Source organism: Gymnoscopelus microlampas (assembly GCF_963454915.1).
Source record: "Gymnoscopelus microlampas genome assembly, chromosome: 2".
NCBI classification, from domain to species: Eukaryota; Metazoa; Chordata; class Actinopteri; order Myctophiformes; family Myctophidae; genus Gymnoscopelus; species Gymnoscopelus microlampas.
This window is the reverse complement of record NC_139939.1, coordinates 18,404,376-18,428,265: the sequence shown is the minus strand read 5'-3', so window position 1 is coordinate 18,428,265 and position 23,890 is coordinate 18,404,376. Positions and strand designations below refer to the sequence as shown.

General features: G+C 42.0%; 1 protein-coding gene across 1 annotated transcript; it reads left to right on the top strand.

The window, feature by feature from the left end:
- The first annotated feature begins 11,111 nt into the window (after nt 1-11,111).
- On the top strand, nt 11,112-22,236 carry cxcl12b (chemokine (C-X-C motif) ligand 12b (stromal cell-derived factor 1)). Its single transcript, XM_084077149.1, has 4 exons — nt 11,112-11,254; nt 14,535-14,652; nt 18,623-18,706; nt 19,955-22,236. The coding sequence occupies exons 1-4, from the start codon at nt 11,188-11,190 to the stop codon at nt 19,995-19,997; spliced, it is 312 nt and encodes a 103-aa protein (XP_083933275.1). The 5' UTR covers nt 11,112-11,187; the 3' UTR covers nt 19,998-22,236.
- Nucleotides 22,237-23,890: the final 1,654 nt, after the last annotated feature.

Here is a 23,890-nt window from a genome sequence, read left to right as displayed (position 1 = left end):
TGTGTGTGTGTGTGTGTGTGTGTGTGTGTGTGTGTGTGTGTGTGCGTGCGTGCGTGCGTGCGTGTGTGTTGGGGGGGTATCCAATGATGCTGATGATGTATTTGTCTGGGGGCGGGCGGGTAATGGGTTGAGGGAAGCAGCTTGGTGATAAATGGACATCATCTGTATCAAATTTGCGTGTGTGTGTGTGTGTGAGTGGGTCCAAGAGTGCGTGCATGCCCATGTTAGCGTGCTTAGCACTCTGTCTCCCCAGAATATCTTGGCAGGTCAGCTGTAGCGTGTTTTTCCAGATCCTATCAAGGCAGTGAACCATCCTGAGTAGCAACCAGTTGGCTAATCGCCTGAAAAGGAGCCTGCTACTGCGGACTGTAGATGGACACAACACATGAATGGGAACAATATCGCCGAATAGGAGAACAGTGCACAGAAGGTAAAGTGATACAGATGAAGAGATTGGGGGTCAAGAAGACAAATGTTGTAAAAGGACAACGATATAGTTGGGAAAACGGGGAAGAAAAGCAAACAAAAAGTGAGAAAATGAGAAAGGTTCAGATGACATGGTGGCTAGTGGGAAGAGAAAGAGTCAATTGAAATAGTGCCCACTATCTCCAGTCTTTAGAGTGTGAAGTCTAGAGATTGTGAAGGAGGGAGTGGTGGTGATGAGAGCTCCCACTGTTTCTGGCTGAACAGCCTGCCAGGCCGGGGTCATGTGACCCTGAGTCCCTTCACAGCATACGGAATATCTCATCCTCGGTTGGCCGTGGTGCTGACCATGTTCCACAATAACGCAGCACTCATTTGTGTGTGTCGGTCAAGAGCTGCCGAGAAGCCGGCACTGGAAAGACTCCCTGGCTCTGCCCTTGTGCGCGTGTGTGTGCACTGTGTGTGTGTGTGTGTGTGTGTGTGTGTGTGTGTGTGTGTGTGTGTGTGTGTGTGTGTGTGTGTGTGTGTGTGTGTGTGTGTGTGTGTGTGTGTGTGTGTGTGTGTGTGTGTGTGTGTGTGTGTGTGTGTGTGTGTGTGTGTGTGTGTGTGTGTGTGCGTGCACAGTGAGCAAAACGTTCCACAATAACGCAGCACTCATTTGTGTGTCGGTCAAGAGCTGCTGAGAAGCCGGCACTGGAAAGACTCTCTGGCTCTGCCCTTGTGTGCGTGTGTGCGTGCGTGTGTGTGCGTGTGTGTGTGTGTGTGCGTGCGTGCGTGTGTGTGTGTGTGTGTGTGTGTGTGTGTGTGTGTGTGTGTGTGTGTGTGTGTGTGTGTGTGTGTGTGTGTGTGTGTGTGTGTGTCCATGCCAAAGCCAACAGACTTCATCCTGATGTGCCAGACACGCATCATATTAAACTGTCGGAGTCATATGAAATTTACATTAAAAAGACACTATCTACTCCTGTTACCCCACAGGATACTACTGAATGCCACTATGTATATAATGTGTATATACTTTTTACTGCATATTCTATACATCCGGCTGCTAAGTCATTCTCCCCATATATCATACACTCCCCTTTGCTGCTAAACGGTTTATGCCCTTACTTGTCTTCTTCTTAACCTGTACAATTTTTGTTAATTGTGTATTTAGTTTTTGGATTTTAGAATTTTTGACTTAAAGGGGCTACACCATGAATTAAAGAAATGTATATTATATATAAATATTGCCCCCTAATGCGTTTTAAACAGGTTGTAAGCCTAAAAAACATCCAGATATGTTTTCTCACAATCTGACTGTCTGTCATTCTGAGCTTTTTCAGCTGCAATACCAAAACGTCCTTTTGGGCAGGGGAGAGCTACTGAGCAATTCTGTCTGGCCATCATCAATGCAAAATCAGGGCAAGTGACATCACTTGCCCTGCCATTCTGAAATGGCCTGTTCAGACACGCCCATTCAGGAAATCCATGAAATGAGCATGAATGACTGAATGTTAAAAAAAAATATTTTTTTGGGTACAAGAGACACTGGGGAGCCCAAAAAATACTAAAAACCGAAAAGAAAAAAAAAATCATGGTGTAGCCCCTTTAACCACTTATACCCGAGTTCCTATTCTGGTTAGAACATTCAGCGAAAATAGCAGATTGACAAGCTCACAATGTGTGTCAACGCAACGTGTTGTGACTCGCGCGTGCGCGCACACACACACACACACACACACACACACACACACACACACACACACACCGACAGAGGGAGGGACAGGGGCAAAAACATAATCTCCACCTCATCAGGCTTAAGTGGTTCAGGAAAAGGTGTTGATGGGGATGATGAGTATGATTTTACTGAGGTTGTTAAGAACACTGAAAAGGGGCAAATTCACTCTTTCGAACCCTGCCACGTAAACTTGTGTTTCCAATTTCTCTCCAGATTGTTCTTGGCCTGCGTCAGCCCTGGTCTGAGGTGAATTTAATAAAATTAAATGTGTCAATTTTGAAACGGTGCCTCGATCGCCCGTTGCCGTGGGAACGCGTAGAAAGGAGGGCAAAACATGGATTCTGATTAATGTGTCTTTTTCTCTGACAGCACGTAAAGGAGGTGATGTCATCATTAAATAATGTCACATCCATGCAGGCAGCATGTGATGTCAGTCACAGAAAATGGGAGCTGATCCCAAACCTGCTCTTAGGGATGGGCAATATTATATTCATATCGTGATATGAGACTAGACATTGTCTGGGATTTTACATATTGTAAATCGGGTGTTGTCTTATCCTGGATGTAATCACTCAAAAATAATTCAGAACTAATTAATATAGCTGATCCACAAGTCGTTAAGCTGCTATTTTAACTTTTTGTTATATACAGTATATTAAAAAATGGATCTTCACAATACAATTATCTTCACAATATCGATATTGAGACATTTGTTAGAAAACTATTTGTATTTGATTTTGTCCATATCACCCAGCCCTACCTGCTCTGTAGGCCAGTATTTACACACACACACACACACACACACACACACACACACACACACACACACACACACACACACACACACACACACACACTCACTCACTCACTCACTCACTCACTCACTCACTCACTCACTCACTCACTCACTCACTCACTCACTCACTCACTCACTCACTCACTCACTCACTCACTCACTCACAGAGAGAGGCGGGAGGAGCAATTGCACTTTCACCAGCAGAGCCACACAGACACAGACACGTGTGCACATACACACACACACACACACACACACACACACACACACACACACACACACACACACACACCCTCAGAGTGTAAGTCTTGGTCAGACCACACGCCTGCGGTCACTGAGCGTTCATGGTACATCCCATCCAATTAGAATTTGTGTCATGACAACCATGCCTTCATGTGGCCTCATGTTGGACAGCTGCATGAGCACATCCCAACACACTCTCCTCTCTCTCTCTCTCTCTTCTCTCTCTCTCACTACAAATGCAACACACACACATAATTGATCTTGTAACCAGGGGGGGGGGCAATGCTACAACTCACTGTCTCTTATTTCTTACTCAACATCCCATAATATATACAGTAAACAGTAAACACACACCCTGTCCTGGACCTAACCTATACAGCACCTGAAACCATGGCGACAGGGTCAGGCACAAACTATGCTCTTGACAAATATACGGTAGAGCAGAGGGACTGAATGTGGCTGTCAAAAAGAAAGAAGGAAAGAAGCAGAGGAGAGAGGAGGAGAGGAGGGGCAGGCATTTATTTTTCTTTGTTTGGAAAAGCATCCATTGAGCAGAATTTGGTGTCATGCCAGAGTCTGTCCTCCGTGGCCCGGCACAAAGTAAACTGGATTAGTCTTTGAGAGGCCTGTTCTCATATGTAAGTGACAGTGGAAACTTCAAACGTTATTTAGGAGGTGTCTACCGAAAGACTGGCATTTGGGGACAAAAGGACATGCATTCACATGGAAATGACTTTCATTATATTTCAGCAGACACAGCCTAAGCTATGGCTAGTAAGTTGTGTATGTTAATGATAACACACAGCAAAGTACAGAGTAAATTTAAAGCTACAATCTGTACGTTTTATGTCCGATGTCTCCATCTCCTGAATGTCCGAACTACAATAGAGATGGTGGCGCATCAAAGTGTCTGATGGGGTGCGCCGTCTGCTTCAAATAACTTAACAATGTCAAGCCAGTGTGTACTAAGCCAGTGGTTCTCAACCTGTGGATCGGGACCCCCAGGGTGGTCCTCAGATGATTTGCTTATTGTGCAACATTGTTTCCTCACTCAACAGTTAAACAAACCAACACAGTGTATACTATACAGGGTATCTGCATGTGACAATCTAAATAACTTTTAATACCTTTTTAATACCTCTAAAATAAAATAAATAAATAGAAATAAGACCATTACTGCGTCAAAAGTCATCATCAAACTATAGTATAAAAACTGGTCAAAATTAACTAAATTGTCAAATAATATAAGAAAGAAAGAATTGAAAATAGCTGATCTACAAGCTCACAACTTCTCGCAACGCGAGGCGTTGTGAGCTTGCTCAGCAAACAATATTTATCTGTGGAACAGAGTCAAACTAAATGGAATGCCTCAACTCTTACAATTCCAAGTGCTTGTCAGGGTGGGGGGTCCCCAGTTCAAACATGATTATTTTGGGGGGTCGTGGCCTGAAAAGGTTGAGAACCTCTGTCCTAAACTACACCAGAGCTACTGACTTTCTCAATGGAAAGGTAGGGAGGCCACACCTCCAACCACTGCAGATTATTATATTTTATAACATAGTCTATTGTTTATTCATTAAGATTAGCCCCATATTGTAGCTTTATCTCTGAGAGGTAGGGGTCTAATTTTTACTAATACTAATACAGTTTTTGAAAGTTTTTGAAAGAGAAAGATTTTGTTTAATGGAGGTGAATTGAACATAAAAAATAATCCATCTGTTTCAATACTATATGAACCCATAGTAATATGATTTAACAAATGTAATAACTGCCCTAAAGATATAACTAGACTATTGAATATTATTTGGGGCATTTACAAGGCAGATCATTTTGTATTATAACGTTTATATTATATAGTTATAGTTTTAACCAACATAAACTCAATATAATACAATACAGTACAATATAATACAATACAGTTTAGTGCACACCACAGTACAGCTTTTGATTTCTATTAACCTGAAGGCTTTGATCCATTAATAATTAATGTGTTGAGTCAGCTAATCCATTAGAGTTGCACTGGGGAATACTTGATTCATTACCGATTAATGAAGCATAAAATGTTTGCACAAAATGTTTTCCCTGCTCAGTGGGATACTCCATCTAGCTGAAGTGTGTGTGTGTGTGTGTGTGTGTGTGTGTGTGTGTGTGTGTGTGTGTGTGTGTGTGTGTGTGTGTGTGTGTGTGTGTGTGTGTGTGTGTGTGTGTGTGTGTGTGTGTGTGTGTGTGTGTGTGTGTGTGTGTGTGGGCAATGAGCGTGGAGCATTGAGGGGGTACCCCCGGGCCCCCCAAGAGAGATCAGCAGCTGAGACTCAGGAAAAAACATGTGAGCTGATAACAGCAACCGCCCCCCCCACCCCAACCCCCAAAAATAACACAGCACACACACGCACACACACACACACACACACACACACACACACACACACACACACACACACACACACACGTCACCCTCTCAGCCCTCCACCTTAACCCCCTAAACCCCCAGGTTTTATCCTGTTTAGAGAACCCCCCAATAAATAAAACACGCACACGTACAAGCGCACGCACGCACACACACACACACACACACACACACACACACACACACACACACACACACACACACACACACACACACACACACACACACACACACACACAGGGACAAAACGGAAAGGCCTGTCCAACCTTGTAAACTGACATTAAGTGTGAGTCAAGGCATTGGCATACATTAGGATAGCTACACCATTTCAAAAGTACATAATAATTAGACTTAGGATTCCTAATATATTTATTCAACAGCAACATTCGGCTCAATTTCTGCAGATTTCTGCGGATGTTGATTAATGTATATTTGTGTGGTATGAATCACCGCTCTGCTGGTATAGGCCCGGCAATGATTGTGTACTGTTGTTTATCCAAGCCCAGCAGAGGGAAACCTTTCATCTGTCCTGCCACTATACAATAAAACTGAGGACCAGTCTCAAACCACTACACAAACACAATAAACCACACTGTGATGGAATGCCATGCCATAGATCCCAACAGGAAAGCAGAGATCTGCTCTCTACAGGAGATCAAGACAAAGATTAGTCTCGTGTTTATTTGGTTGACGTTTAAAGCATAGAAGCCCATGAAAGACATTAATAATGTGTTTGTTTTGGTAGGATATAAGTGGTATGACACACCTGCTTATGAAAGATGATTATCGAGGCTAATGGAATGTGTGCATTGAACATGCTTTCGATTAACGCTTGGTGCACATTGAGAATGTGTATTGTCCTATAGGAATTCTGTTATGTTCCTCTGATAGAGGCTAAGCCGTTTATAAGAGGGTCTGTGTGTCTGTCTGGGTGCCTGTTCGGAGCTAATGTCTCAAACCGCTGGACCGGTCAGTGCCATATATTTCTTGTGCACATACTTTTTACTTTTTTGCCAGACCCAGGGGGTCGGCCTACATGAGGCTTTGTCGGTCGGTCGGTCGGTCGGTCTGTCCCTCTTTTCCTCTGCACACACGTCATGCGAAGCCATCCAGATCTCAACCACTAGGGGTCTGGCAGTAGGCCTACCAGGTCTCCTGGTTCCCTTGTTATAATGGGAGAGATTGGGAGATTACAGTTCGGAATTTCCTAATCTGGGCATGGATGATGTCATCGGTTAGAGTACGCTCTTTTTCAGAGCCAGGCCTTCTTTAAGGAAGAGAATGGTGTGTTGAACCAAATATGGAGTCATTTATAGGTCAAATAGACGACTGGCGTAATAGACTGGCCACATGAAGTCTGAGATCCTCATAAAGGCAAGCCGTTATTGGACCCAGTCTTGTCTTTTTCATTTGATAGATTTTTTTCTTGCTAAGTCATTCATCATGCAAAACGTTTGGAAAAAACACACAGCGCTGCAGTTTTCTCTTTTTTCTCCTTTTTTTTACTCACTAGAACCCCTAAACAAATCTCACGCGAGTAGCATGGTAAAAACAGGGAGATTAACCCCTTGAGGCGTATATAATTTGTAGCTTGTTGAATAGCAAAAATAGCCGATCTACACAAGCTGTGCTCGTAGATCGGCTATTTTCGCTATTTAAAAAGAAACTGGCAATTTTGGGCCTAAAGTAGGGACGCCAGGTTGAAAGCGTTTTTTAACACGCACAGTGACCTTTGTTTTGGGGTGACGGTACACCTCAGACGGTGTTGCTCTGATGCAGACCATCCACCTGAACCAGACACATCCTCTCCCTCTCTGTTCCTCATCATGACCCTCATCATGGCTGCCATTAGCGGTAGCTCCGTCAATCAGTAGCTGGACCAGAACAAAGCCCCTGGCAGCCCCGCTCCTCTGTAACCCAATACAGGAGACATGAAACGCTGGCCTCTGACCCCATGTGTGATACAAGTGGCAGCGTTGTCCCACAGGTCAGCGGTAACGTGCCAAACACATTCACAATGTCTGGGCGCTAACTGTCACAGCTGGCCTCTGTGGCGTGTTAGCACCGCAGTGGCTAAAGCCCATCTGACATTTGTTGTTCTGTCTCGGCAAATATTCCGTTGAGTGTGATTGAAAAAAAAAATGTGCAGGCTTTTAATCACTTTCAACCCGTCGCCCCTATTTTGGCCATGGGCATTACAGGAGAAAACTTTCAAAAATGATAAAACATAATGAAATACAAATAGACAAATTAGTGACAATATCTGATATAAAAGCTGTGAGCTTAATATTTATAATATATACTGTATTTATAATATAATATATTTTTGCTATTTGCTATTTGCTTAAGTGGTTAAGATAGTTTGGGATCTAGTGAGCAAATTTTATATAACTGACTTAAATGACACAACATGTTATTTTACCACAGAAAACCCATGGGGAAAATTGCAACTCTTTTATGTGTGTGTGTGCATGCATGCGTGCGTCTACTCGTGCATGCACGTGTGTGTATGTAACCCTCTCTACCCTTGCGGGGTTTCTCCTCTAAGGAGGTTGTTCTCACTTGAATGTGTTCTTAGTTAAGTCACACTGGTAAATACATGCTGTAATTCTAATGAATGGGGCGGCTTTGGGGGTGTAAGTGAATTTGTACAGAACGAAGTGTGACCTTATAAACCCCCTCCTTCCGCAGAGAATATGCAGCAACCCCTTTTAGATTCCAAAGTTCCAACATTCCAAAAACTAGTCATTCTCAACCCATTTATCAAACATATAAACAAAGTATTCCCTTAAGTTTCATATGGCTAAATTGGGTCCCTCTAAAAGGACTTTAAATTGTACACAAGAAAATCCTCAGTGGTAATTTATCCACTCTCTCTGAAAGCATACAAATGTAACCAAATGGATCTCAGAGTTAAAGCAACACTCAGGATTTTACGGCGTAAAAACTGTATTCTCTTGCTAATTATCTGAGCCGTAAAACAGTAACAATTCAATCTCTAGTGTAAAACCACCTAAGTAAATTCCACCGGGTGATTTGAGGTTTGTTTTTTTCACACTGTGGTTTGATCTCCCCACTGTTAATGACAGTTATATTGGGTGGCCCTTTGGCTTACAGTAAACACCCACTCTGTTTTATGGCTTTACGGAAGGGCTGCCTGCAGCCCTGCAAGAGCTCACCCAGCACGGTACCATCGTATGGGCCTTTAAACTGTATGAGAGAATGGGTCTCCAGCTTATATGAAGCGACAGGCAGTCTTTAATGGATTACTGGTGGTGGGCCCAGCATCTCTGACTGCCTGACAGAGTATACATCACGTTCTGGTTCAGAAAACCTCTGGGTTTTTCTTATGTGGCAATGGTTCATTTTGTTGGAAAAAGATCAGCACATTGTGACACCTAGTCATATTTCTGGAGTGGTGCAGATTATGATAAGGCAACACACACACACGCACACGCACACACACACACACGCATGCATTCAAACACACAACCGCACGGCGCATGCACGTACCACCACGTGTGTGTGTGTGTGTGTGTGTGTGTGTGTGTGTGACGTGTGTGTGTGTGTGTGTGTGTGTGTGTGTGTGTGTGTGTGTGCGTGTGTGTGTGTGCGTGTGTGCGTGCGTGCGTGCGTGCGTGCGTGCGTGCGTGCGTGCGTGCGTGCGTGCGTGCGTGCGTGCGTGCGTGCGTGCGTGCGTGCGTGCGTGCGTGCGTGCGTGCGTGCATGTGTATGTGTATGTGTACATGCATGCATGTACACACAAATAAAGACATTTAAACTCACATCTGTGTCCTGTTAGACTGTCCCTTGCTATTTAAGTCCCCTTTCTGCTAGATGAAGTTGGATGTTCTCAGACCAACATCTATCAGACCGTTAGGACTAATTGCTTTGGGAACCAGCGTTTGAGATCTGTCCCACAAGACACTATTACATACCCACCTGTTACAGGACTGATTCCATTATTATCACCTCTAAAAATCCTTTACATTTTGTTTGCACTGTGTGTATACGCTATGAAGATACTTAAGCAGTGGTTGGCCCAGTGGATTATCTCTTTCTTTTGTGGCCATTTAGGTGTACAATGATACCCATGCTGGAAAATTCAGATTTTTGGGAGGTTTTAGTCCAATCTGCCAAAGACTCAATAGTCAATATCACACAATTCCTACCAAATGGAGCCTTACGGATCTGTAGCTCTGAAAGTATTCAAATTGAACCAAATGGACCCATAAGGGGTTCATTGAAGAGTTAACTTAACACTCACACTTTTACAGTGCAGGATCCAATGCCTCTCTGCTCGGCACTCACCATTGAGAAAGATGAATGTCAGGTAAATCCTTGTGAAAAATGAGCAGATGTTGTTCTTATTCACTTTTCTTTTTTGACTCATCTGTCATCACTGACCATAAAATTGTGGAGTTGCAGTTTGTTGGAGAGGAATTGTAAGTCAGTGAGAACAGTCCAGCGGAGCTCAGTGAAGACATGAGGCAGACATAAAGCATAGGAACAGAGCCAGAGGACCGGGAGTCGAGAGAGAGAGAGAGAGAGAGAGAGAGAGAGAGAGAGAGAGAGAGAGAGAGAGAGAGAGAGAGAGAGAGAGAGAGAGAGAGAGAGAGAGAGAGAGAGAGAGAGAGAGAGAGAGAGAGAGAGAGAGAGAGAGAGAGAGAGAGAGAGAGAGAGAGAGAGAGAGAGAGAGAGAGAGACTAGAGAGAGGGGTCAGATGCCCAGTAAAAAGCTAAACAACAGTCAGCTGAAGTATACAACATTGGCACAGCAGCAGGGAGCCCTGGCTTTGAAAATAGTCTGACTGATTGACTGGCGGGACATGGGGCGGGAGGTGTGTGTGTGTGTGTGTGTGTGTGTGTGTGTGTGTGTGTGTGTGTGTGTGTGTGTGTGTGTGTGTGTGTGTGTGTGTGTGTGTGTGTGTGTGTGTGTGTGTGTGTGTGTGTGTGTGTGTGTGTGTGGCTGTGTGTGTGTCTGTGTCTGTGTGTGCCTGCCTGCCTGTCTGTCTGTCTGTCTGTCTGTCTGTCTGTCTGTCTGTCTGTCTGTCTGTCTGTCTGTCTATAATTGAGTGAATACAGAGAGTAGCAGATGGGGGAGATGGCATCAGAAAGAGCAGGGGAGAGGCAGATGACAGACTGAACTGAACCGAAGCGAGTGAAAGTAAAGACTAACCAAGAATAGAAAAGAGAAGGGGGGGGAGATAGAGACAGAAAGGGAGGGAGAGAGAGAGAGAGAGAGAGAGAGAGAGAGAGAGAGAGAGAGAGAGAGAGAGTGAGAGTAGAATTCCCCTTAGACTCTCTCCTTGATTTCCAGCCAGTACATTTTACAATGGAGGAAGTCTGCTGCTCCGTTGTCTGCCCTGCTCTCATGCTGAGTCCCACCTCCCTCCCTCCCACCTCCTCCTGAGAAAGTGGGAGTCTCTCTCTCTCTCTCTCTCTCTCTCTCTCTCTCTCTCTCTCTCTCTCTCTCTCTCTCTCTTTCTGGCTTGCTCTCATCTCTACAGATTTAAGGTAGTGCTGAGGAGAGCAGGCAGCCACACTGTGTCCTGGATTGTAGCAGAGAGCAGCCCTCCTTGCATACTGTGAGCCCACCGTCATGGATGTCAAACTGCTGGCTCTGATGGCACTGCTGGCCGTGGCCACGCACGTACCAACCTCCAATGGTAAGACTGGGTGATGATTATCACATTTTTATCTATTTTGGGGGGTGGGATTTCTTGATTTGATTTGATTTGACTTAATTTACACGTAATGTGCTGTGATATTAGTTGAATCATTCTTGAAAGAATTGTTCACTGTTGAAGAGTGTTTGGAGCATCCTCTGTCTGGGCATTATGGTTTTCTCCAAGGTTACTACATTGCTTGGTTGTCTGAGATGCTGTCTATCAGTGTTGCAATCAGTATATAAGTTTTACACTTATAATTATGCATTCACTAAATGCCTAATTATGAAATGCAATATATAGTTAGGAATATTTAAAACAAATCTTAACACTTCAATTATGTAAGTTGTGGGTTTTTTTAATAACATGTTGCTAGTAGTGTTCACATTCATTGTTCAGTTGGACTTTGAGGGTCTTTAGAGTTATGTATCTTTTCATTTTGTGGTGGAAAGACAAGCTTCCTTGCTAATAACTCTATTATCACAGTATTCATTTATCTAAACACTTTGGTATCCTGCTCTGATGTGGTTTCTGCTTTGGTCTTTTGAATATCATAATACATGAATGGATACATTCAATATACTGTATATAGCCACCATTTGGAAATTCCGCCACGATGTTAAAATTATTACTGGCATTCCTGGCTTACATGATATTATGATGTAATAGTATAATATGTAATATACTTTTTGTTAACTGACCAAACTACATTTGATTAAAAGAAATTGAATGAAATTCTTCATATCACAGGGGTGAAGTGCAGAACTGAATTAACTATTGCATTAATCCCTTACATCCTATGATAAGAAAAACAAGTCAGAGTTGAGTTGAAATACCCAGGCATATGCTAAGCTTGTTGTTTCTACCCCGGTGAGCATCTCATTGCATATTAAAGAGAAGGCCTAGCCTAAAATGTTTGTATTTGTCTTTTCTCCTTGCTTTCTTTTAATTAGTTTCTAATTAGGGATCAACAATGCAGCACTGATAGTTGTGGATGCTCTCTTGCAGCCCTGGTGCTGTAAGCCGCATAATGATCTCCTAGTTAGCATGAGAAAAGAGTCGGATAGCTAGTGAATTGTGAATTTTGGCTTACACTGCTCGGGACTTTGGCTAAATTTGACATTGCATTGAATGTTGTGTAATACAAGGAAACGTTTCAGCCACACAAAAAGTTAGTTTTTGCACTTTTGTAGTTCATGGAGTTTGTGTGTGTGTGTGTGTGTGTGTGTGTGTGTGTGTGTGTGTGTGTGTGTGTGTGTGTGTGTGTGTGTGTGTGTGTGTGTGTGTGTGTGTGTGTGTGTGTGTGTGTGTGTGTGTGTGTGTGTGTGTGTGTGTGTTTGTCAGTGGAGAACCTGCTGGAAGAGAAAGTACTTGAGCTATCTAAGAAAGCTGACACATTTACGAGTGTATGTTCAGGAGGTGTTCTCTTACTTTTTGGGATATGTCAAATAAAAACATATTTATAGATTTTTTGAGGATTTTAAAATGGGTTCACACTGATGTCCAAGCCCCATTGCCTCTTGTTTAACAAGTCTTCTCGTTCAGAAGACCATGTATGAATAAAGGCACCATGGGTGATGTTTAGTCATTCTAAGAATGTACTTGAGGTGATTTCTTTAAGGGGTTTTAATTCTGTGCTTAAGCTCCGAGGCATTCTTTGGTAAATGGAAGGAATATTGGAAACTCCAGTGTTGCTGAACGTTGAGGGTCCTTCTCCATTAGAGTGGCAAAGGCTGAATGCAGACAGAGTGAAAAGCTAAAATTACTTCTGTGAGACTGAATAGTGGCCAGGCCAGGGTGTGATGTGTAGTAGTGTGCGTGTGTGTGTGTGTGTGTGTGTGTGTGTGTGTGTGTGTGTGTGTGTGTGTGTGTGTGTGTGTGTGTGTGTGTGTGTGTGTGTGTGGCGCGAGAGAGAGGCAGGCCAGATAGTGTGTAGCGCACTAATCTCTTTTTAATGACTGTGTTGTTAGGAATATTGGCAGGTACTCTTATATACCCACATGCATTGTAAATGCATTGGACACATTAGATTAGGTGTGTTTATAGTAATGAGTTTCATTGTAAAAAGAATGCATGCAATGTAAGTTATTTTAGTTCATGCTGATTCTTCAAAGTAGCGTGGTTGTATGATTTTGTTTATGATATGTTTTTTTTCTACTTTTAGTCATCAAGCAAATGTTTACATTTGTTTTGAAATATGTTGTTTATGTAATAGCAATCAAATGATCTATTAGGTAGATGACCTAGAAACCTTGAATAAGGTTTAGTTTGACTGAAATAATAAACATAGTCAATTGATGTTAAACAACCCTGAAATAACTACATGATCTACAGACTGATTTTATTTACTTGGTCCTGATGTCATATCTAGTCCTTCCACTTACAAACATATTCTGCCACATTTGAGGCATTTACAATTTAAAAGCGACGCTTCTGTTGGAGTGGGCTTTGTTTTGTCAGTGAACAGTGTGCATGTATTCGCGCACTCTCTCTCTCTCTCTCTCTCTCTCTCTCTGTTGTGTGCGTGTGCGTGTGTGTTCATGCATGCATGTGAAGTTCTCTTCTAAATATTTTCTACATGAGCTGTGGGTCAATAAACTAACACTAGTCTTACCTTATACTGTATTTCTTATTCTTTATCACCAAACCCTAACTTATAGCGCATACAGACTACACGACTTTCCTTAGGATTGTCAGTCCGTTATTAAATTTAAAAAAGTCTATGCATGCTGTGACATGGAGGCCCATGTTAATTGTGCTGAAGGAAACAACCTAATTGTTTTAATGCCCCCATTTTCTATGCCATTTTTCTAGTTATTTCCCCGCTCTTTGCAAAAATATATGGTTCCAATCTGAGAGTTTTTGAGCCAAAATGTAATAGTCCATTCATAGACTTGGAGCAGTCATTTGTCAATCATTATGTTCGCCAGTGCCTTCTGTTGTAGTACTTTTTTCTTTGTCTTTTTCATATCTTTAATACCCCTTCTTTATACATAACAAAATCAAAAAATCTCCTTTTATGAAGAAAATTTGTTAATGCATAAAATGCTGAAAGAGACTCTTTTCACCAATCTTGGAAAAAAAGGTTGCTTTTAAGGCCCAATCCTGGCATGGCATCTATATTGAGGTTGAATGCCCCCCAACCCCCTCAGTTCCCCCCATGCCAGGTACCCTCGTGGATCAATAGAAGTTGAAAAGAAAGAGCGGAAATTGTATTCCTTCTATTTGACATGCTTGCTGACTAAAAGTTGTGTATTATGTGTTCTGTGTGTTTGTATAGCCAAGCCCATCAGCCTGGTGGAGAGATGCTGGTGCCGTTCCACACTCAATACGGTCCCGCAGAGGTCCATCAAAGAGCTCAAGTTCCTCCACACGCCCAACTGTCCCTTCCAAGTCATGTAAGTCATGAGGACTAAATGTTTTACATTAACTGCACATGAACCCTAGCGTCCATATAATGGGGATGAACATTCAGCGAAAATAGCTGATCTACACGCTCATGAAGCGTCACATCGCGACACGTTGTGAGCTTGTAGATCAGCTATTTGTGGCAAAAAAGAGGGGGGAAACGTAGCGGGCCTAGTCCCTGGGGGACTCCGGTCAAGTGAAGTACAGTTTGTAGGGTCTAAGCGGTTAAGAAACCTTTGGTGTTGTGAACAGAGGAGAAATACAACTTCTAACATGCTGTGTTCTGTTCAGTGACTCTTTTCTTTACATTGCTCTGGTTCTTCTTGTGTGAGTGGGTGGATTGAAATTTAAAACTGTGGCAGAACTGTGACTTTAAGAATAAGTAGAATGTAGTCTTCAGTACTGACCATAGCATCTATCAGTACTTCTAGATTCAAGTTAAAGCACCGATTCTCAGTCTGTATGGATTAGAACAACATGATCCATGCAGAGTGAGGAAGGTACTCGGGGGACCATTTTTGTTTTGCTAAGGAAACAATCATTAGGGGTCAAAATGATTACCTTTGTATTTCTGCTGACCCTCCGTGTCCCTCATCCACTCTTTTTTTTATTTCCCTTCCAAGCCGCCCAGAAAGATTTAGTATAATGCCAATGGTCTGGAACACATTAACCAGAATGACTCCTTATTTGTAAACCTATAGAAACCACACTGGCAAAAGCCCCACAGCTAAGAAAGAGCGTTGGGGGGGTGACTCTTCGAAGGGGTAACGGAGTGGCAAAAGGTCAGAGAGGATGCATAGTAGCCCCCCCCCCCCCTCCTTTATCCCCTTTCCCTAGAAGCATGCATGAATCGGAGGAGTCAAGAAGTCACTTAAATGACTTCTTGACTCCTCCGATTCAGCCCCACGAGGCTGCAGGGGAGTAAGGCAGGGTGCTGCTCTGATATCTCTGTTGGCGCAGATGAAAGACAGGCAGCAACACTAACCCCCCCACATCCCCCTGTCTCCCCATGGCACCCCCCACCCACTGTGCCCCGGCATGCTGTTGGTATTAACTTGCTGTGAAGTAATTACTACCTGCTGGTTGCGGAACTCCAGGCCCTCACATTCCAGCCAAGACAATTAGGGTGGACTATTGGTCAGTCAGTCAGTCAGTCAGCCAGCCAGCCAGCCAGCCAGCTAGCCAGCCAGCCAGCCAGCCAGCCAGCCAAACACGCAGACAGATAAACAGGATGGCGGGAGACACATCAAAACACTTGAAACCTCCCAAAAGGATTAGCCGGCCACCCCCCTAATAAAATAAAAGGGAAGGGAGACATCCCTTTAGGACAAACAAACAGAGGTCCCGTTACGTTACCCAGCTGTTTGGTTTACTGAATCAGATGTGTGCCAGAGGGATTTCTACAAGTGATGCTCCTGAAATCCTAAAACCGCTCTTTTAGATTTGGGGGGAAAGCCTGGCCATTTGTTCACCTGCTGTGTGTGTGTGTGTGTGTGTGTGTGTGTGTGTGTGTGTGTGTGTGTGTGTGTGTGTGTGTGTGTGTGTGTGTGTGTGTGTGTGTGTGTGTGTGTGTGTGCGTGCGCGTGTGCGTGTGTGCGGGCATGCACATACACACCAAAGGTGGCGTGGGGGGGGGCATGTTAAAGAGAGAGGAGGAGGGGGCATGATTAAAGGGCGAGGCACAATTTAAGTCAAGCGGCTGTGATGAAGGAGAGATTTGTCACAGGGAGGAATGTTTAATTTGCAGGGTCGTGTGATACAGGCGGAGAGTGAGAGAGAGAGAGGCGGTGAAACGCTACCCCTCAGAGTTGTTAACTCTCAAACACGACCTCTTGCCACAGAGGTGTGAGATCCATGTGTTTGGAGGGGAGAGCCCGGGGGGGGGGGGGGGGGGGGGGTCCTCTCATGTCCCACCTATTTACTCCAAGGCACTCACACATCGGAAAACCCACCACCCAGCGGCGTGCGATAACAGAACAAATCCTTCTTCTAAACATTTGGCTCGGATCTCCATCAGCAGGCCGAGCCTTCATTCACAGAAACATTTCTGGGTGCCCAGAGCTGTTAATCATAAAGTACAAATCATTGGGACATCCTAACTGGCCCCTGTAGCCCCTGTATTGAAGCGTTCAATGTTTGTAATTTACAAAGAATTCAATTGTAAAGTTATTAACCCCTTAAGACCTATTTTATACTTAAAATGTTTGTAAAATAAATAAATAGATAAAATAGCCAATCTACAAGCTCACAACACGTGACATTGGAAATGCTTTGTGAAATTTCGCCCATAATGACATGCCCAAAATAGGGACGCCAAATTGGAGAGTTTGTTTAGTTTTTTCCCCCCAGTAACGAATGAGGTATCTAGTTTTTTCATGGTTGTAGTGATGTGTGTTGTGTGCCTCCCTTACAGCTGTCCCAAAGTGGAAACAGAGAGCTGTGATTCTTCACTCCTGTAGTTAGGGTGACAGCCTGTTATGTGGAGTAAATCCCGTGGTTTAAAGTGGGATGTGTTGTGGGATGTTCTGAGGTTTTTAGGGATTAAGTTGAGCTGTTTCTAAGGCGGGCAGCCATAAAGCTTCAGTTATTATTCTGATATATTGCCACACCACTGTGTCAATTTTGAACTTGAGGTGGACAGAGTGGGCTTTGCAGAAAAAAAAAAAGATTTATGCTAGACACTTACTTACACTTACTGTACTATAGGCAATTTTTAATACAAGTATTTCACTCTAGTTTTCACTAGACATAATCTGTGTTTCTTTATCTATTAGAGTTAACAGAGGTCAGTTGATATTAAATTGCCAGAAATGTGATTTTTCACTTCTGTAGTTAGGGTGATAATAATCCTTTGGTTTATACTGGGATGTGTTGGGGAATTTTCAGGGATTAAAGTGATCTGTTACTGACATGGATTGTCATAAAACCACAGACATTACATACAGTAGACATATTGCCATAGACATTAAGAAGTGTAGCCTACATAAATAAAGACTTCTCTGAGGTTATCTGTATTTATACAGGTAATATCAGACTGTTCTGCCTGTAACAGCAGACTACATTTATACTTCACACATTACAACATTTTCAAGGATGTAAAATAGAGTTATTTGTGTTTCTATATTTGTAAAAAAGAAAATATGCAGGTACTAATTAATGAGCTGTCTGCTGAGCCAACAGGATATTACTGTAAAGTATGGAAATATCCAGATTTAAACTGGAATGTGTTGCTGGACGTTTTGAGTTTATAGGAAAATAAAATGTCTGGGCTGAATCTTCAGAAAACGTTGAGATGATCCACCAATGGAAAATATATCAGCAGCAGTCGTCAAGTTCCTGTGTACAATAAAGTCTGCCCCAGCTAGCCAATATAAATGTAGGTGCCATCATAATGAACCTTGCGAAAGATCGAAAATAATTAAATGTGCCACTCACATTCTTGAATGGTCTGTTTGAATGTTGAAACATGACCATAGATGAAAACAGTTAGGGCCCAAAGAAGTGGATAGAGGTACACTATTACAGGATGTTGAGCTGACAGAGAAGTATGCCAGATGTAGAGGGCAGTACACTGCTGTATTGTATCTGATTAGAAAGCATGGAGGCTTGAAATAACATGGTATGGATGGCTGAAAAATCATACGTTCTCTCACGCACGCACAAGCACACACACACACACACACACACACACACACACACACACACACACACACACACACACACACACACACACACACACACACACACACACACACTCAAATATATACAGTAGTGTATATATTTCTTATCCAATATTGAGAAGTAGAAACCCCCAAAAAATCTCATTCTGTTACATTCTGCATTCTGTTAAAAACCTGTATGTTAAAAAGCATTTAATAAATACACATGAATTGACTTTGAATTTTCTTTCTCTCTCTCTATTTCACACACCCCTCTCTATCTCCATCCCTCCTTTCTCAGTGCCAAGCTGAAGAGCAACAGAGAAGTGTGCATCAACCCAGAAACCAAGTGGCTTCAGCAGTACTTAAAGAATGCCATTAACAAGTAAGAAAAGAAATACCTCTCTCTCTCTCTCTCTCTCTCTCTCTCTCACGCGCGCGCGCACGCACGCACGCACGCACGCACGCACGCACGCACGCACGCACGCACACACACACACACACACACACACACACACACACACACATGGTTCTAGCAAAGCAGAGATAAACAGACGCATACCATTAACACAGCCCTGTTCAACTCCATGGTGGCAATTACTCTCGGAAATCACCAAGTTGGTTGATAAAAGCGACTGACTTATTAACAGTGAAATGACTTGCATCACCTGAAAACAGTGATAAATCCGGCACTGATATTTATGCATTGTCATTTCTCGTGTATAAATGTCTGAAATTGTGATTAAATATTGCAAAGAACACTAAAAGGGTATCAGTAAAGGCAACATTGGCCCATTTTGACCATCTCAGATGGTGAGATTGTGAGATATTTTAGGCACATAAAAGATATACAGTATATCTAACATATAACATTTTTTATTTTCATGAAAGCATTATTCAATGTATTTATAATTTCTAACGACACATTTACTGTTAAATTGTCAGTAGTCGGGAGCAGGTTCATTGGTTTTGACACCCAATGGGTAAACAATGGAGGCTACACTAACTACAGCATCTCAGAATATTTATTCTTGAATGAGTTACCGTTCAAATGTGTGTGCAATAAACCTAACCATGTGTCTGCTGATGAGAATCAACTGGCTAGGATGTTCTCTTGAAGTGTCACAGACACGTACAATAAAAAGGCTGAAAATGTGACATTTTCAAAGACATCTAGTTACACAGTAAAATCCTCAGTGAACTTTTTTTAACCAATCTGTATGGCAGAGTATGTTAATATTGTATATAACTTGTACATCTGCAGTGGTTGGAGTTTGTCTCCCTACTCTTCCATTGAGAAATGTAGACGCTGGATACCTGAAATTCTTAACTGGCTTGGTAACGAATGTATAGCTAAACAAATGTAACCACTTAAACCATATACACTTTGTTGACCGGGGTCCCCTAGGGGTCTATACCTCCCTTTTTCCCCTCCACACCAAATGTGTTCGCCGAAAATAGCTGATCTACAAGCTCACAACGGGTCAAAACGCGACCTGTTGTGAGCTTGCAGATCTGCTATTTTTGCCAAATGTTTGCCTATTATGACATGCCCAGAATAGGGGCATGATTATGGTCGATGTCGCCCTATTAGGAGCAACTTATTCATGTATCCTCTCAAATTGTTCTGCAGGGTGAAGAAATCCAGAAGACGTAACAACAACAAAAATAACTAAGAAGCCGGGGAACGGGTTGCAGACCGAAAGGCCTGGCACCCAAACTTGTATACCTCCTCTCTCTACTGCTACGGATGTATATGTCACACGCGTATCTGTCCGCCTCTATGGACCGCTTGCAGAACCAGCACTTGTTCACCACCAACCCATGCCATCCTGCAGCCTCGCTGCTGCTCCCTGCCTGCAGGACATGATGGCTTCACCCCACGCTGTCACCTCTCCTAGCTTCACCATCAGCACCAAGTGCAATTATACCTTGTTGTATTAGAATGTCAGGATGCATGTCAGTCATGTCTATCAAACTGTGTAACGTGTGACTGATTGTTTTTATTTTTGTGCCTAAGCGTTCGTGTGCGTGTGTGTATGTATGTATGTGTTGAGCGTATGTGTGTGTAGCCTACATGTACTAACTCTGAATGTGTCTGTATATAGTATTTTCTGACTTCATGAGGCTGTAAGGGACAATATGAACTCTGAACTCTTGCATGCAGGGCTTTGTGGGTAACCCCAGGGAGTAGGATTTGGGGTGAGGGGACACGTGACAGGGACACAGACTGGCCAATGAGGTTAGCTTACTCCAAAAGAGGTGACCAATCAGGGAAGGATATGCTGTTCGTAGTCTAACAAGCTTGCTGCAACATCAGTGATAAACATTAGTTCACAAAAGCTACTAAAAGACAAGCACTGATTTAAGAGGTGCTATATATAATGAGTCAGAGCCATTGACATAAATGTATTTCATGTCTTTGGATGGAATGAGATCATTTGGTGCAATGTCTTGCATTGACCATAACTTTTGAATGTTCACAAATCATCAAAAGAGAAGACATACAAAACACTGTTATGTTATCTTGTGTATGAATTGCAAAGCTAATATTAGCTGAGTAACTGTGTTTTAGATCAGCTCACAATCATTGGCACTGCTGTCATACTGAAAAAGATTGCAATGAAAAGGGTTTTTAAAAACATATCAATGCTGCTCCTTTATTGATTAATCATTCATCATTTCACTCAAGTCTTAGAATCAGTCAAATCAGAAACCAAATATTTATTTAACAAAAATGTCAACCTCAAAAAAAAAATATTAACACATAAATTCAATGTCTATAACCATGTGTCTTAATATAGTTCAATGCATTACGCAGTTTAGAAAGGGACCTGGTTAAAATAGTGTAAGAGCACAGGGATTTAAAAGCAGATTTTTTCATACCAACACCTGTCCTTGGTTGGAATATAAAGCTATGTTTATTGCCACACAAAATACCTGAAATGTTAACATCACATGTGAATGTTCATCCAGGAACATGGAGAACATTCTTTGATTATACCTTTTTTATCTACAGTATATTTTTGAGCCACTTTATTATCGGTTGCGTCTTGTGTTATGATTTTTTAATGTTTGTATTTTGTATAATCTAGGTTAAATAAAAACAAAAACACGTTCTAAGGCTATTCAAGCAGTACTAAATGAAGGCATTTCCAGAGAGGACTGTGCTATAAAACAGTATTACTAATTTTGTTTTGTTCTTACAGTTGTAATCACAGACATCTGTGAATTCCTCATTTTTGTGCATTCGTTTAAACAGCTAAATGGATGAAAGTGATTTTTCTTCTCTTTTAAATAATCCAGAAGAGAAAAGAATCCCATCAAACTACTGGAAATAAATATGGGTCTCATTACAACAAATTAGATATCTTTGATTTTGTACCGGGGGGTACAGTATAGTGTATCGTTATCATCCAGTCTCATCTGGGACACATCCTCAGTTTTAGGTTGGATAAATCTAATAAATCTGTGTAAAAAGGTCCCACATGCTGAATTACATCTAAAATCTAACTCTGCTGTTATCATTGTTACTTGAGTTGAGCCAGGCAATTATCAACGTCAACCGGCCCGTCATTCCTCTTGAACAGCAGTAATTGCGTTTGTTGAAATAATTTTAGCGAGGCTGAAATATGATGTGTCGACGGGGCCGTTGAGCTGAAACGGAGAACAATACATTTAAAGTGGGGGTCGTGGGACTAACATATGCTTTCAATCTAGCCACTCCCAACACCCACACGTGCATTTTGTGTGCACGTCTATTTTGCTTAACTGTTGCCATGCTCCACATTTTGAGTCATCTTGTTTTTTTTTTAATATCAATTGTTAGATGTCAGTATGATGACTATTTTGGCCTATTCAGTTATTAATACCACATTCTGTATGCTGCTGTCGGATAGAAACCTTGTGTGTCAATCATTTTTGAGGAATGGATCCAATACAGTTATTATTTAGTCACAAGCTCTTGTTGATAATTTTCATTAGTTAAATATTTATAATAATAATATTATAAATATATACCACAGTCAGACTTAACCACTTTCAACGTAGCCTCCCTATGTTGGCCATTGGAAGAAAAATGGAAATATGGAGATACAAGGTTTCTGCCCGACAGCAATGACATGATATTTCATGGAAACTTGTACTCCAATATCTAAAATATTAGCATGATGTCATCTCTGGCCATCAATGTTCTAACTCCAGCTAGACAGGGCATTACATAGTTTTTATTGTGATCAAATAAAACTTATATTTGGACCAAATTAATGTAAACGAGCAACCACAATTATGCATTTTTGCTATAGTGTGTATAAAAATTGCTCGTTATGGTGCATTATGTTCTACTTTTGACCCCAAGACAATGTGAAATACTGGGTTGACTGAGGCAGCTTCTGGTGCGTATTCTTCATCTAAAGATATGTTACATTATTATTACCCTCTGTATTTTCACTGTTTGTAAGCCGAGAAGCAATAGCTCATAGCTACGATACTCACTTCCTTTTTAAATAAACTTCTATGAAATAATATTTAGTAATCCTTTGTTTTTCTAAATTATCATATTTTGTAATACTTGTATGATTATCTTAACTGTTATGTTTGTCTTTAACCACTTTTAACCTGGCAACCCTATTTTCGGCATGTCACAAAATCTTCAAAAATGGCAAATATAGCCGATCTACAAGCTCACAACACGTCGCATCGTGATGCATTGTGATCTTGTAGATCGTCTATTTTCACTATTCGTCGCAAAGTATTAGAGTTTAAAGTGGTTAGGCCTAAGATAGAAAGGCCTAAGAGTGTCCACTCTGTTTAAAAAAAAAACTTTACTTGTCAAGAGTATCACAAGGAATTACATAATTAGTTTTGACTGTAACAAATACCTGACACAACACCACACCCCAGACAGGTGGAACAATAACCACATGCAACCACATTCTTATGCACAGCATGTGAATACACACTGGAGTGTAAACGTTGTCGCTCCGAGGCTGCCAAAATGAAATGGCTTAAGACTGAGCCAAAACCCCACGCAAATCATCCTACAGCGTTTTTGTGGTTTGTTGTATAAATGAACAGGGCTATCACTTGACATTTTCCCGTAACTAAAACCTGTTAAGCAAATCTTTTTTTTCCCGCCTTGAGGTCAGGAGGAAAGACACATTTAAATCGATTAAAATCCATCTCTGTGGTTTTTAACACCCAAGGTTTTCCCAGTATTCATTTGTGCTGGTTCATTACTAGTCCACAGCACCGGGGAGCTTGTACAGCTTTCTAAAACTGTCAGCTCTAATAAAATGGAACTGTAGAGCAACTTAATTTCACGCTGCGGCTTCCTCCACTGGCCTTTACGTATTTGTAACATGTAGTACGAGGAACACGAGACAGGTTTTGGAAGTGGACCAAGCACTTTAGAGGGTCAAAGCTGCATGTTTTGAGATCTTGGGCACATTTAGAAATGATTATGGGATTTCTATGCTTACTCAGCTGACCGAGGTGACTGACAAACTCACATAATGTACATTAATATATAATTTAGTGTAACACTTTGGTCTAATGCAGTCCAGTCCCA

Excerpts from the sequence above, each read along its gene's own strand:
- cxcl12b (XM_084077149.1), top strand. The coding sequence starts at position 11,188 with ATGGATGTCAAACTGCTGGCTCTGATGGCACTGCTGGCCGTGGCCACG. Across the intron at positions 11,255-14,534 it reads GCACGTACCAACCTCCAATG|CCAAGCCCATCAGCCTGGTG; the intron begins GTAAGACTGGGT and ends GTGTTTGTATAG. Across the intron at positions 14,653-18,622 it reads AACTGTCCCTTCCAAGTCAT|TGCCAAGCTGAAGAGCAACA; the intron begins GTAAGTCATGAG and ends CTCCTTTCTCAG.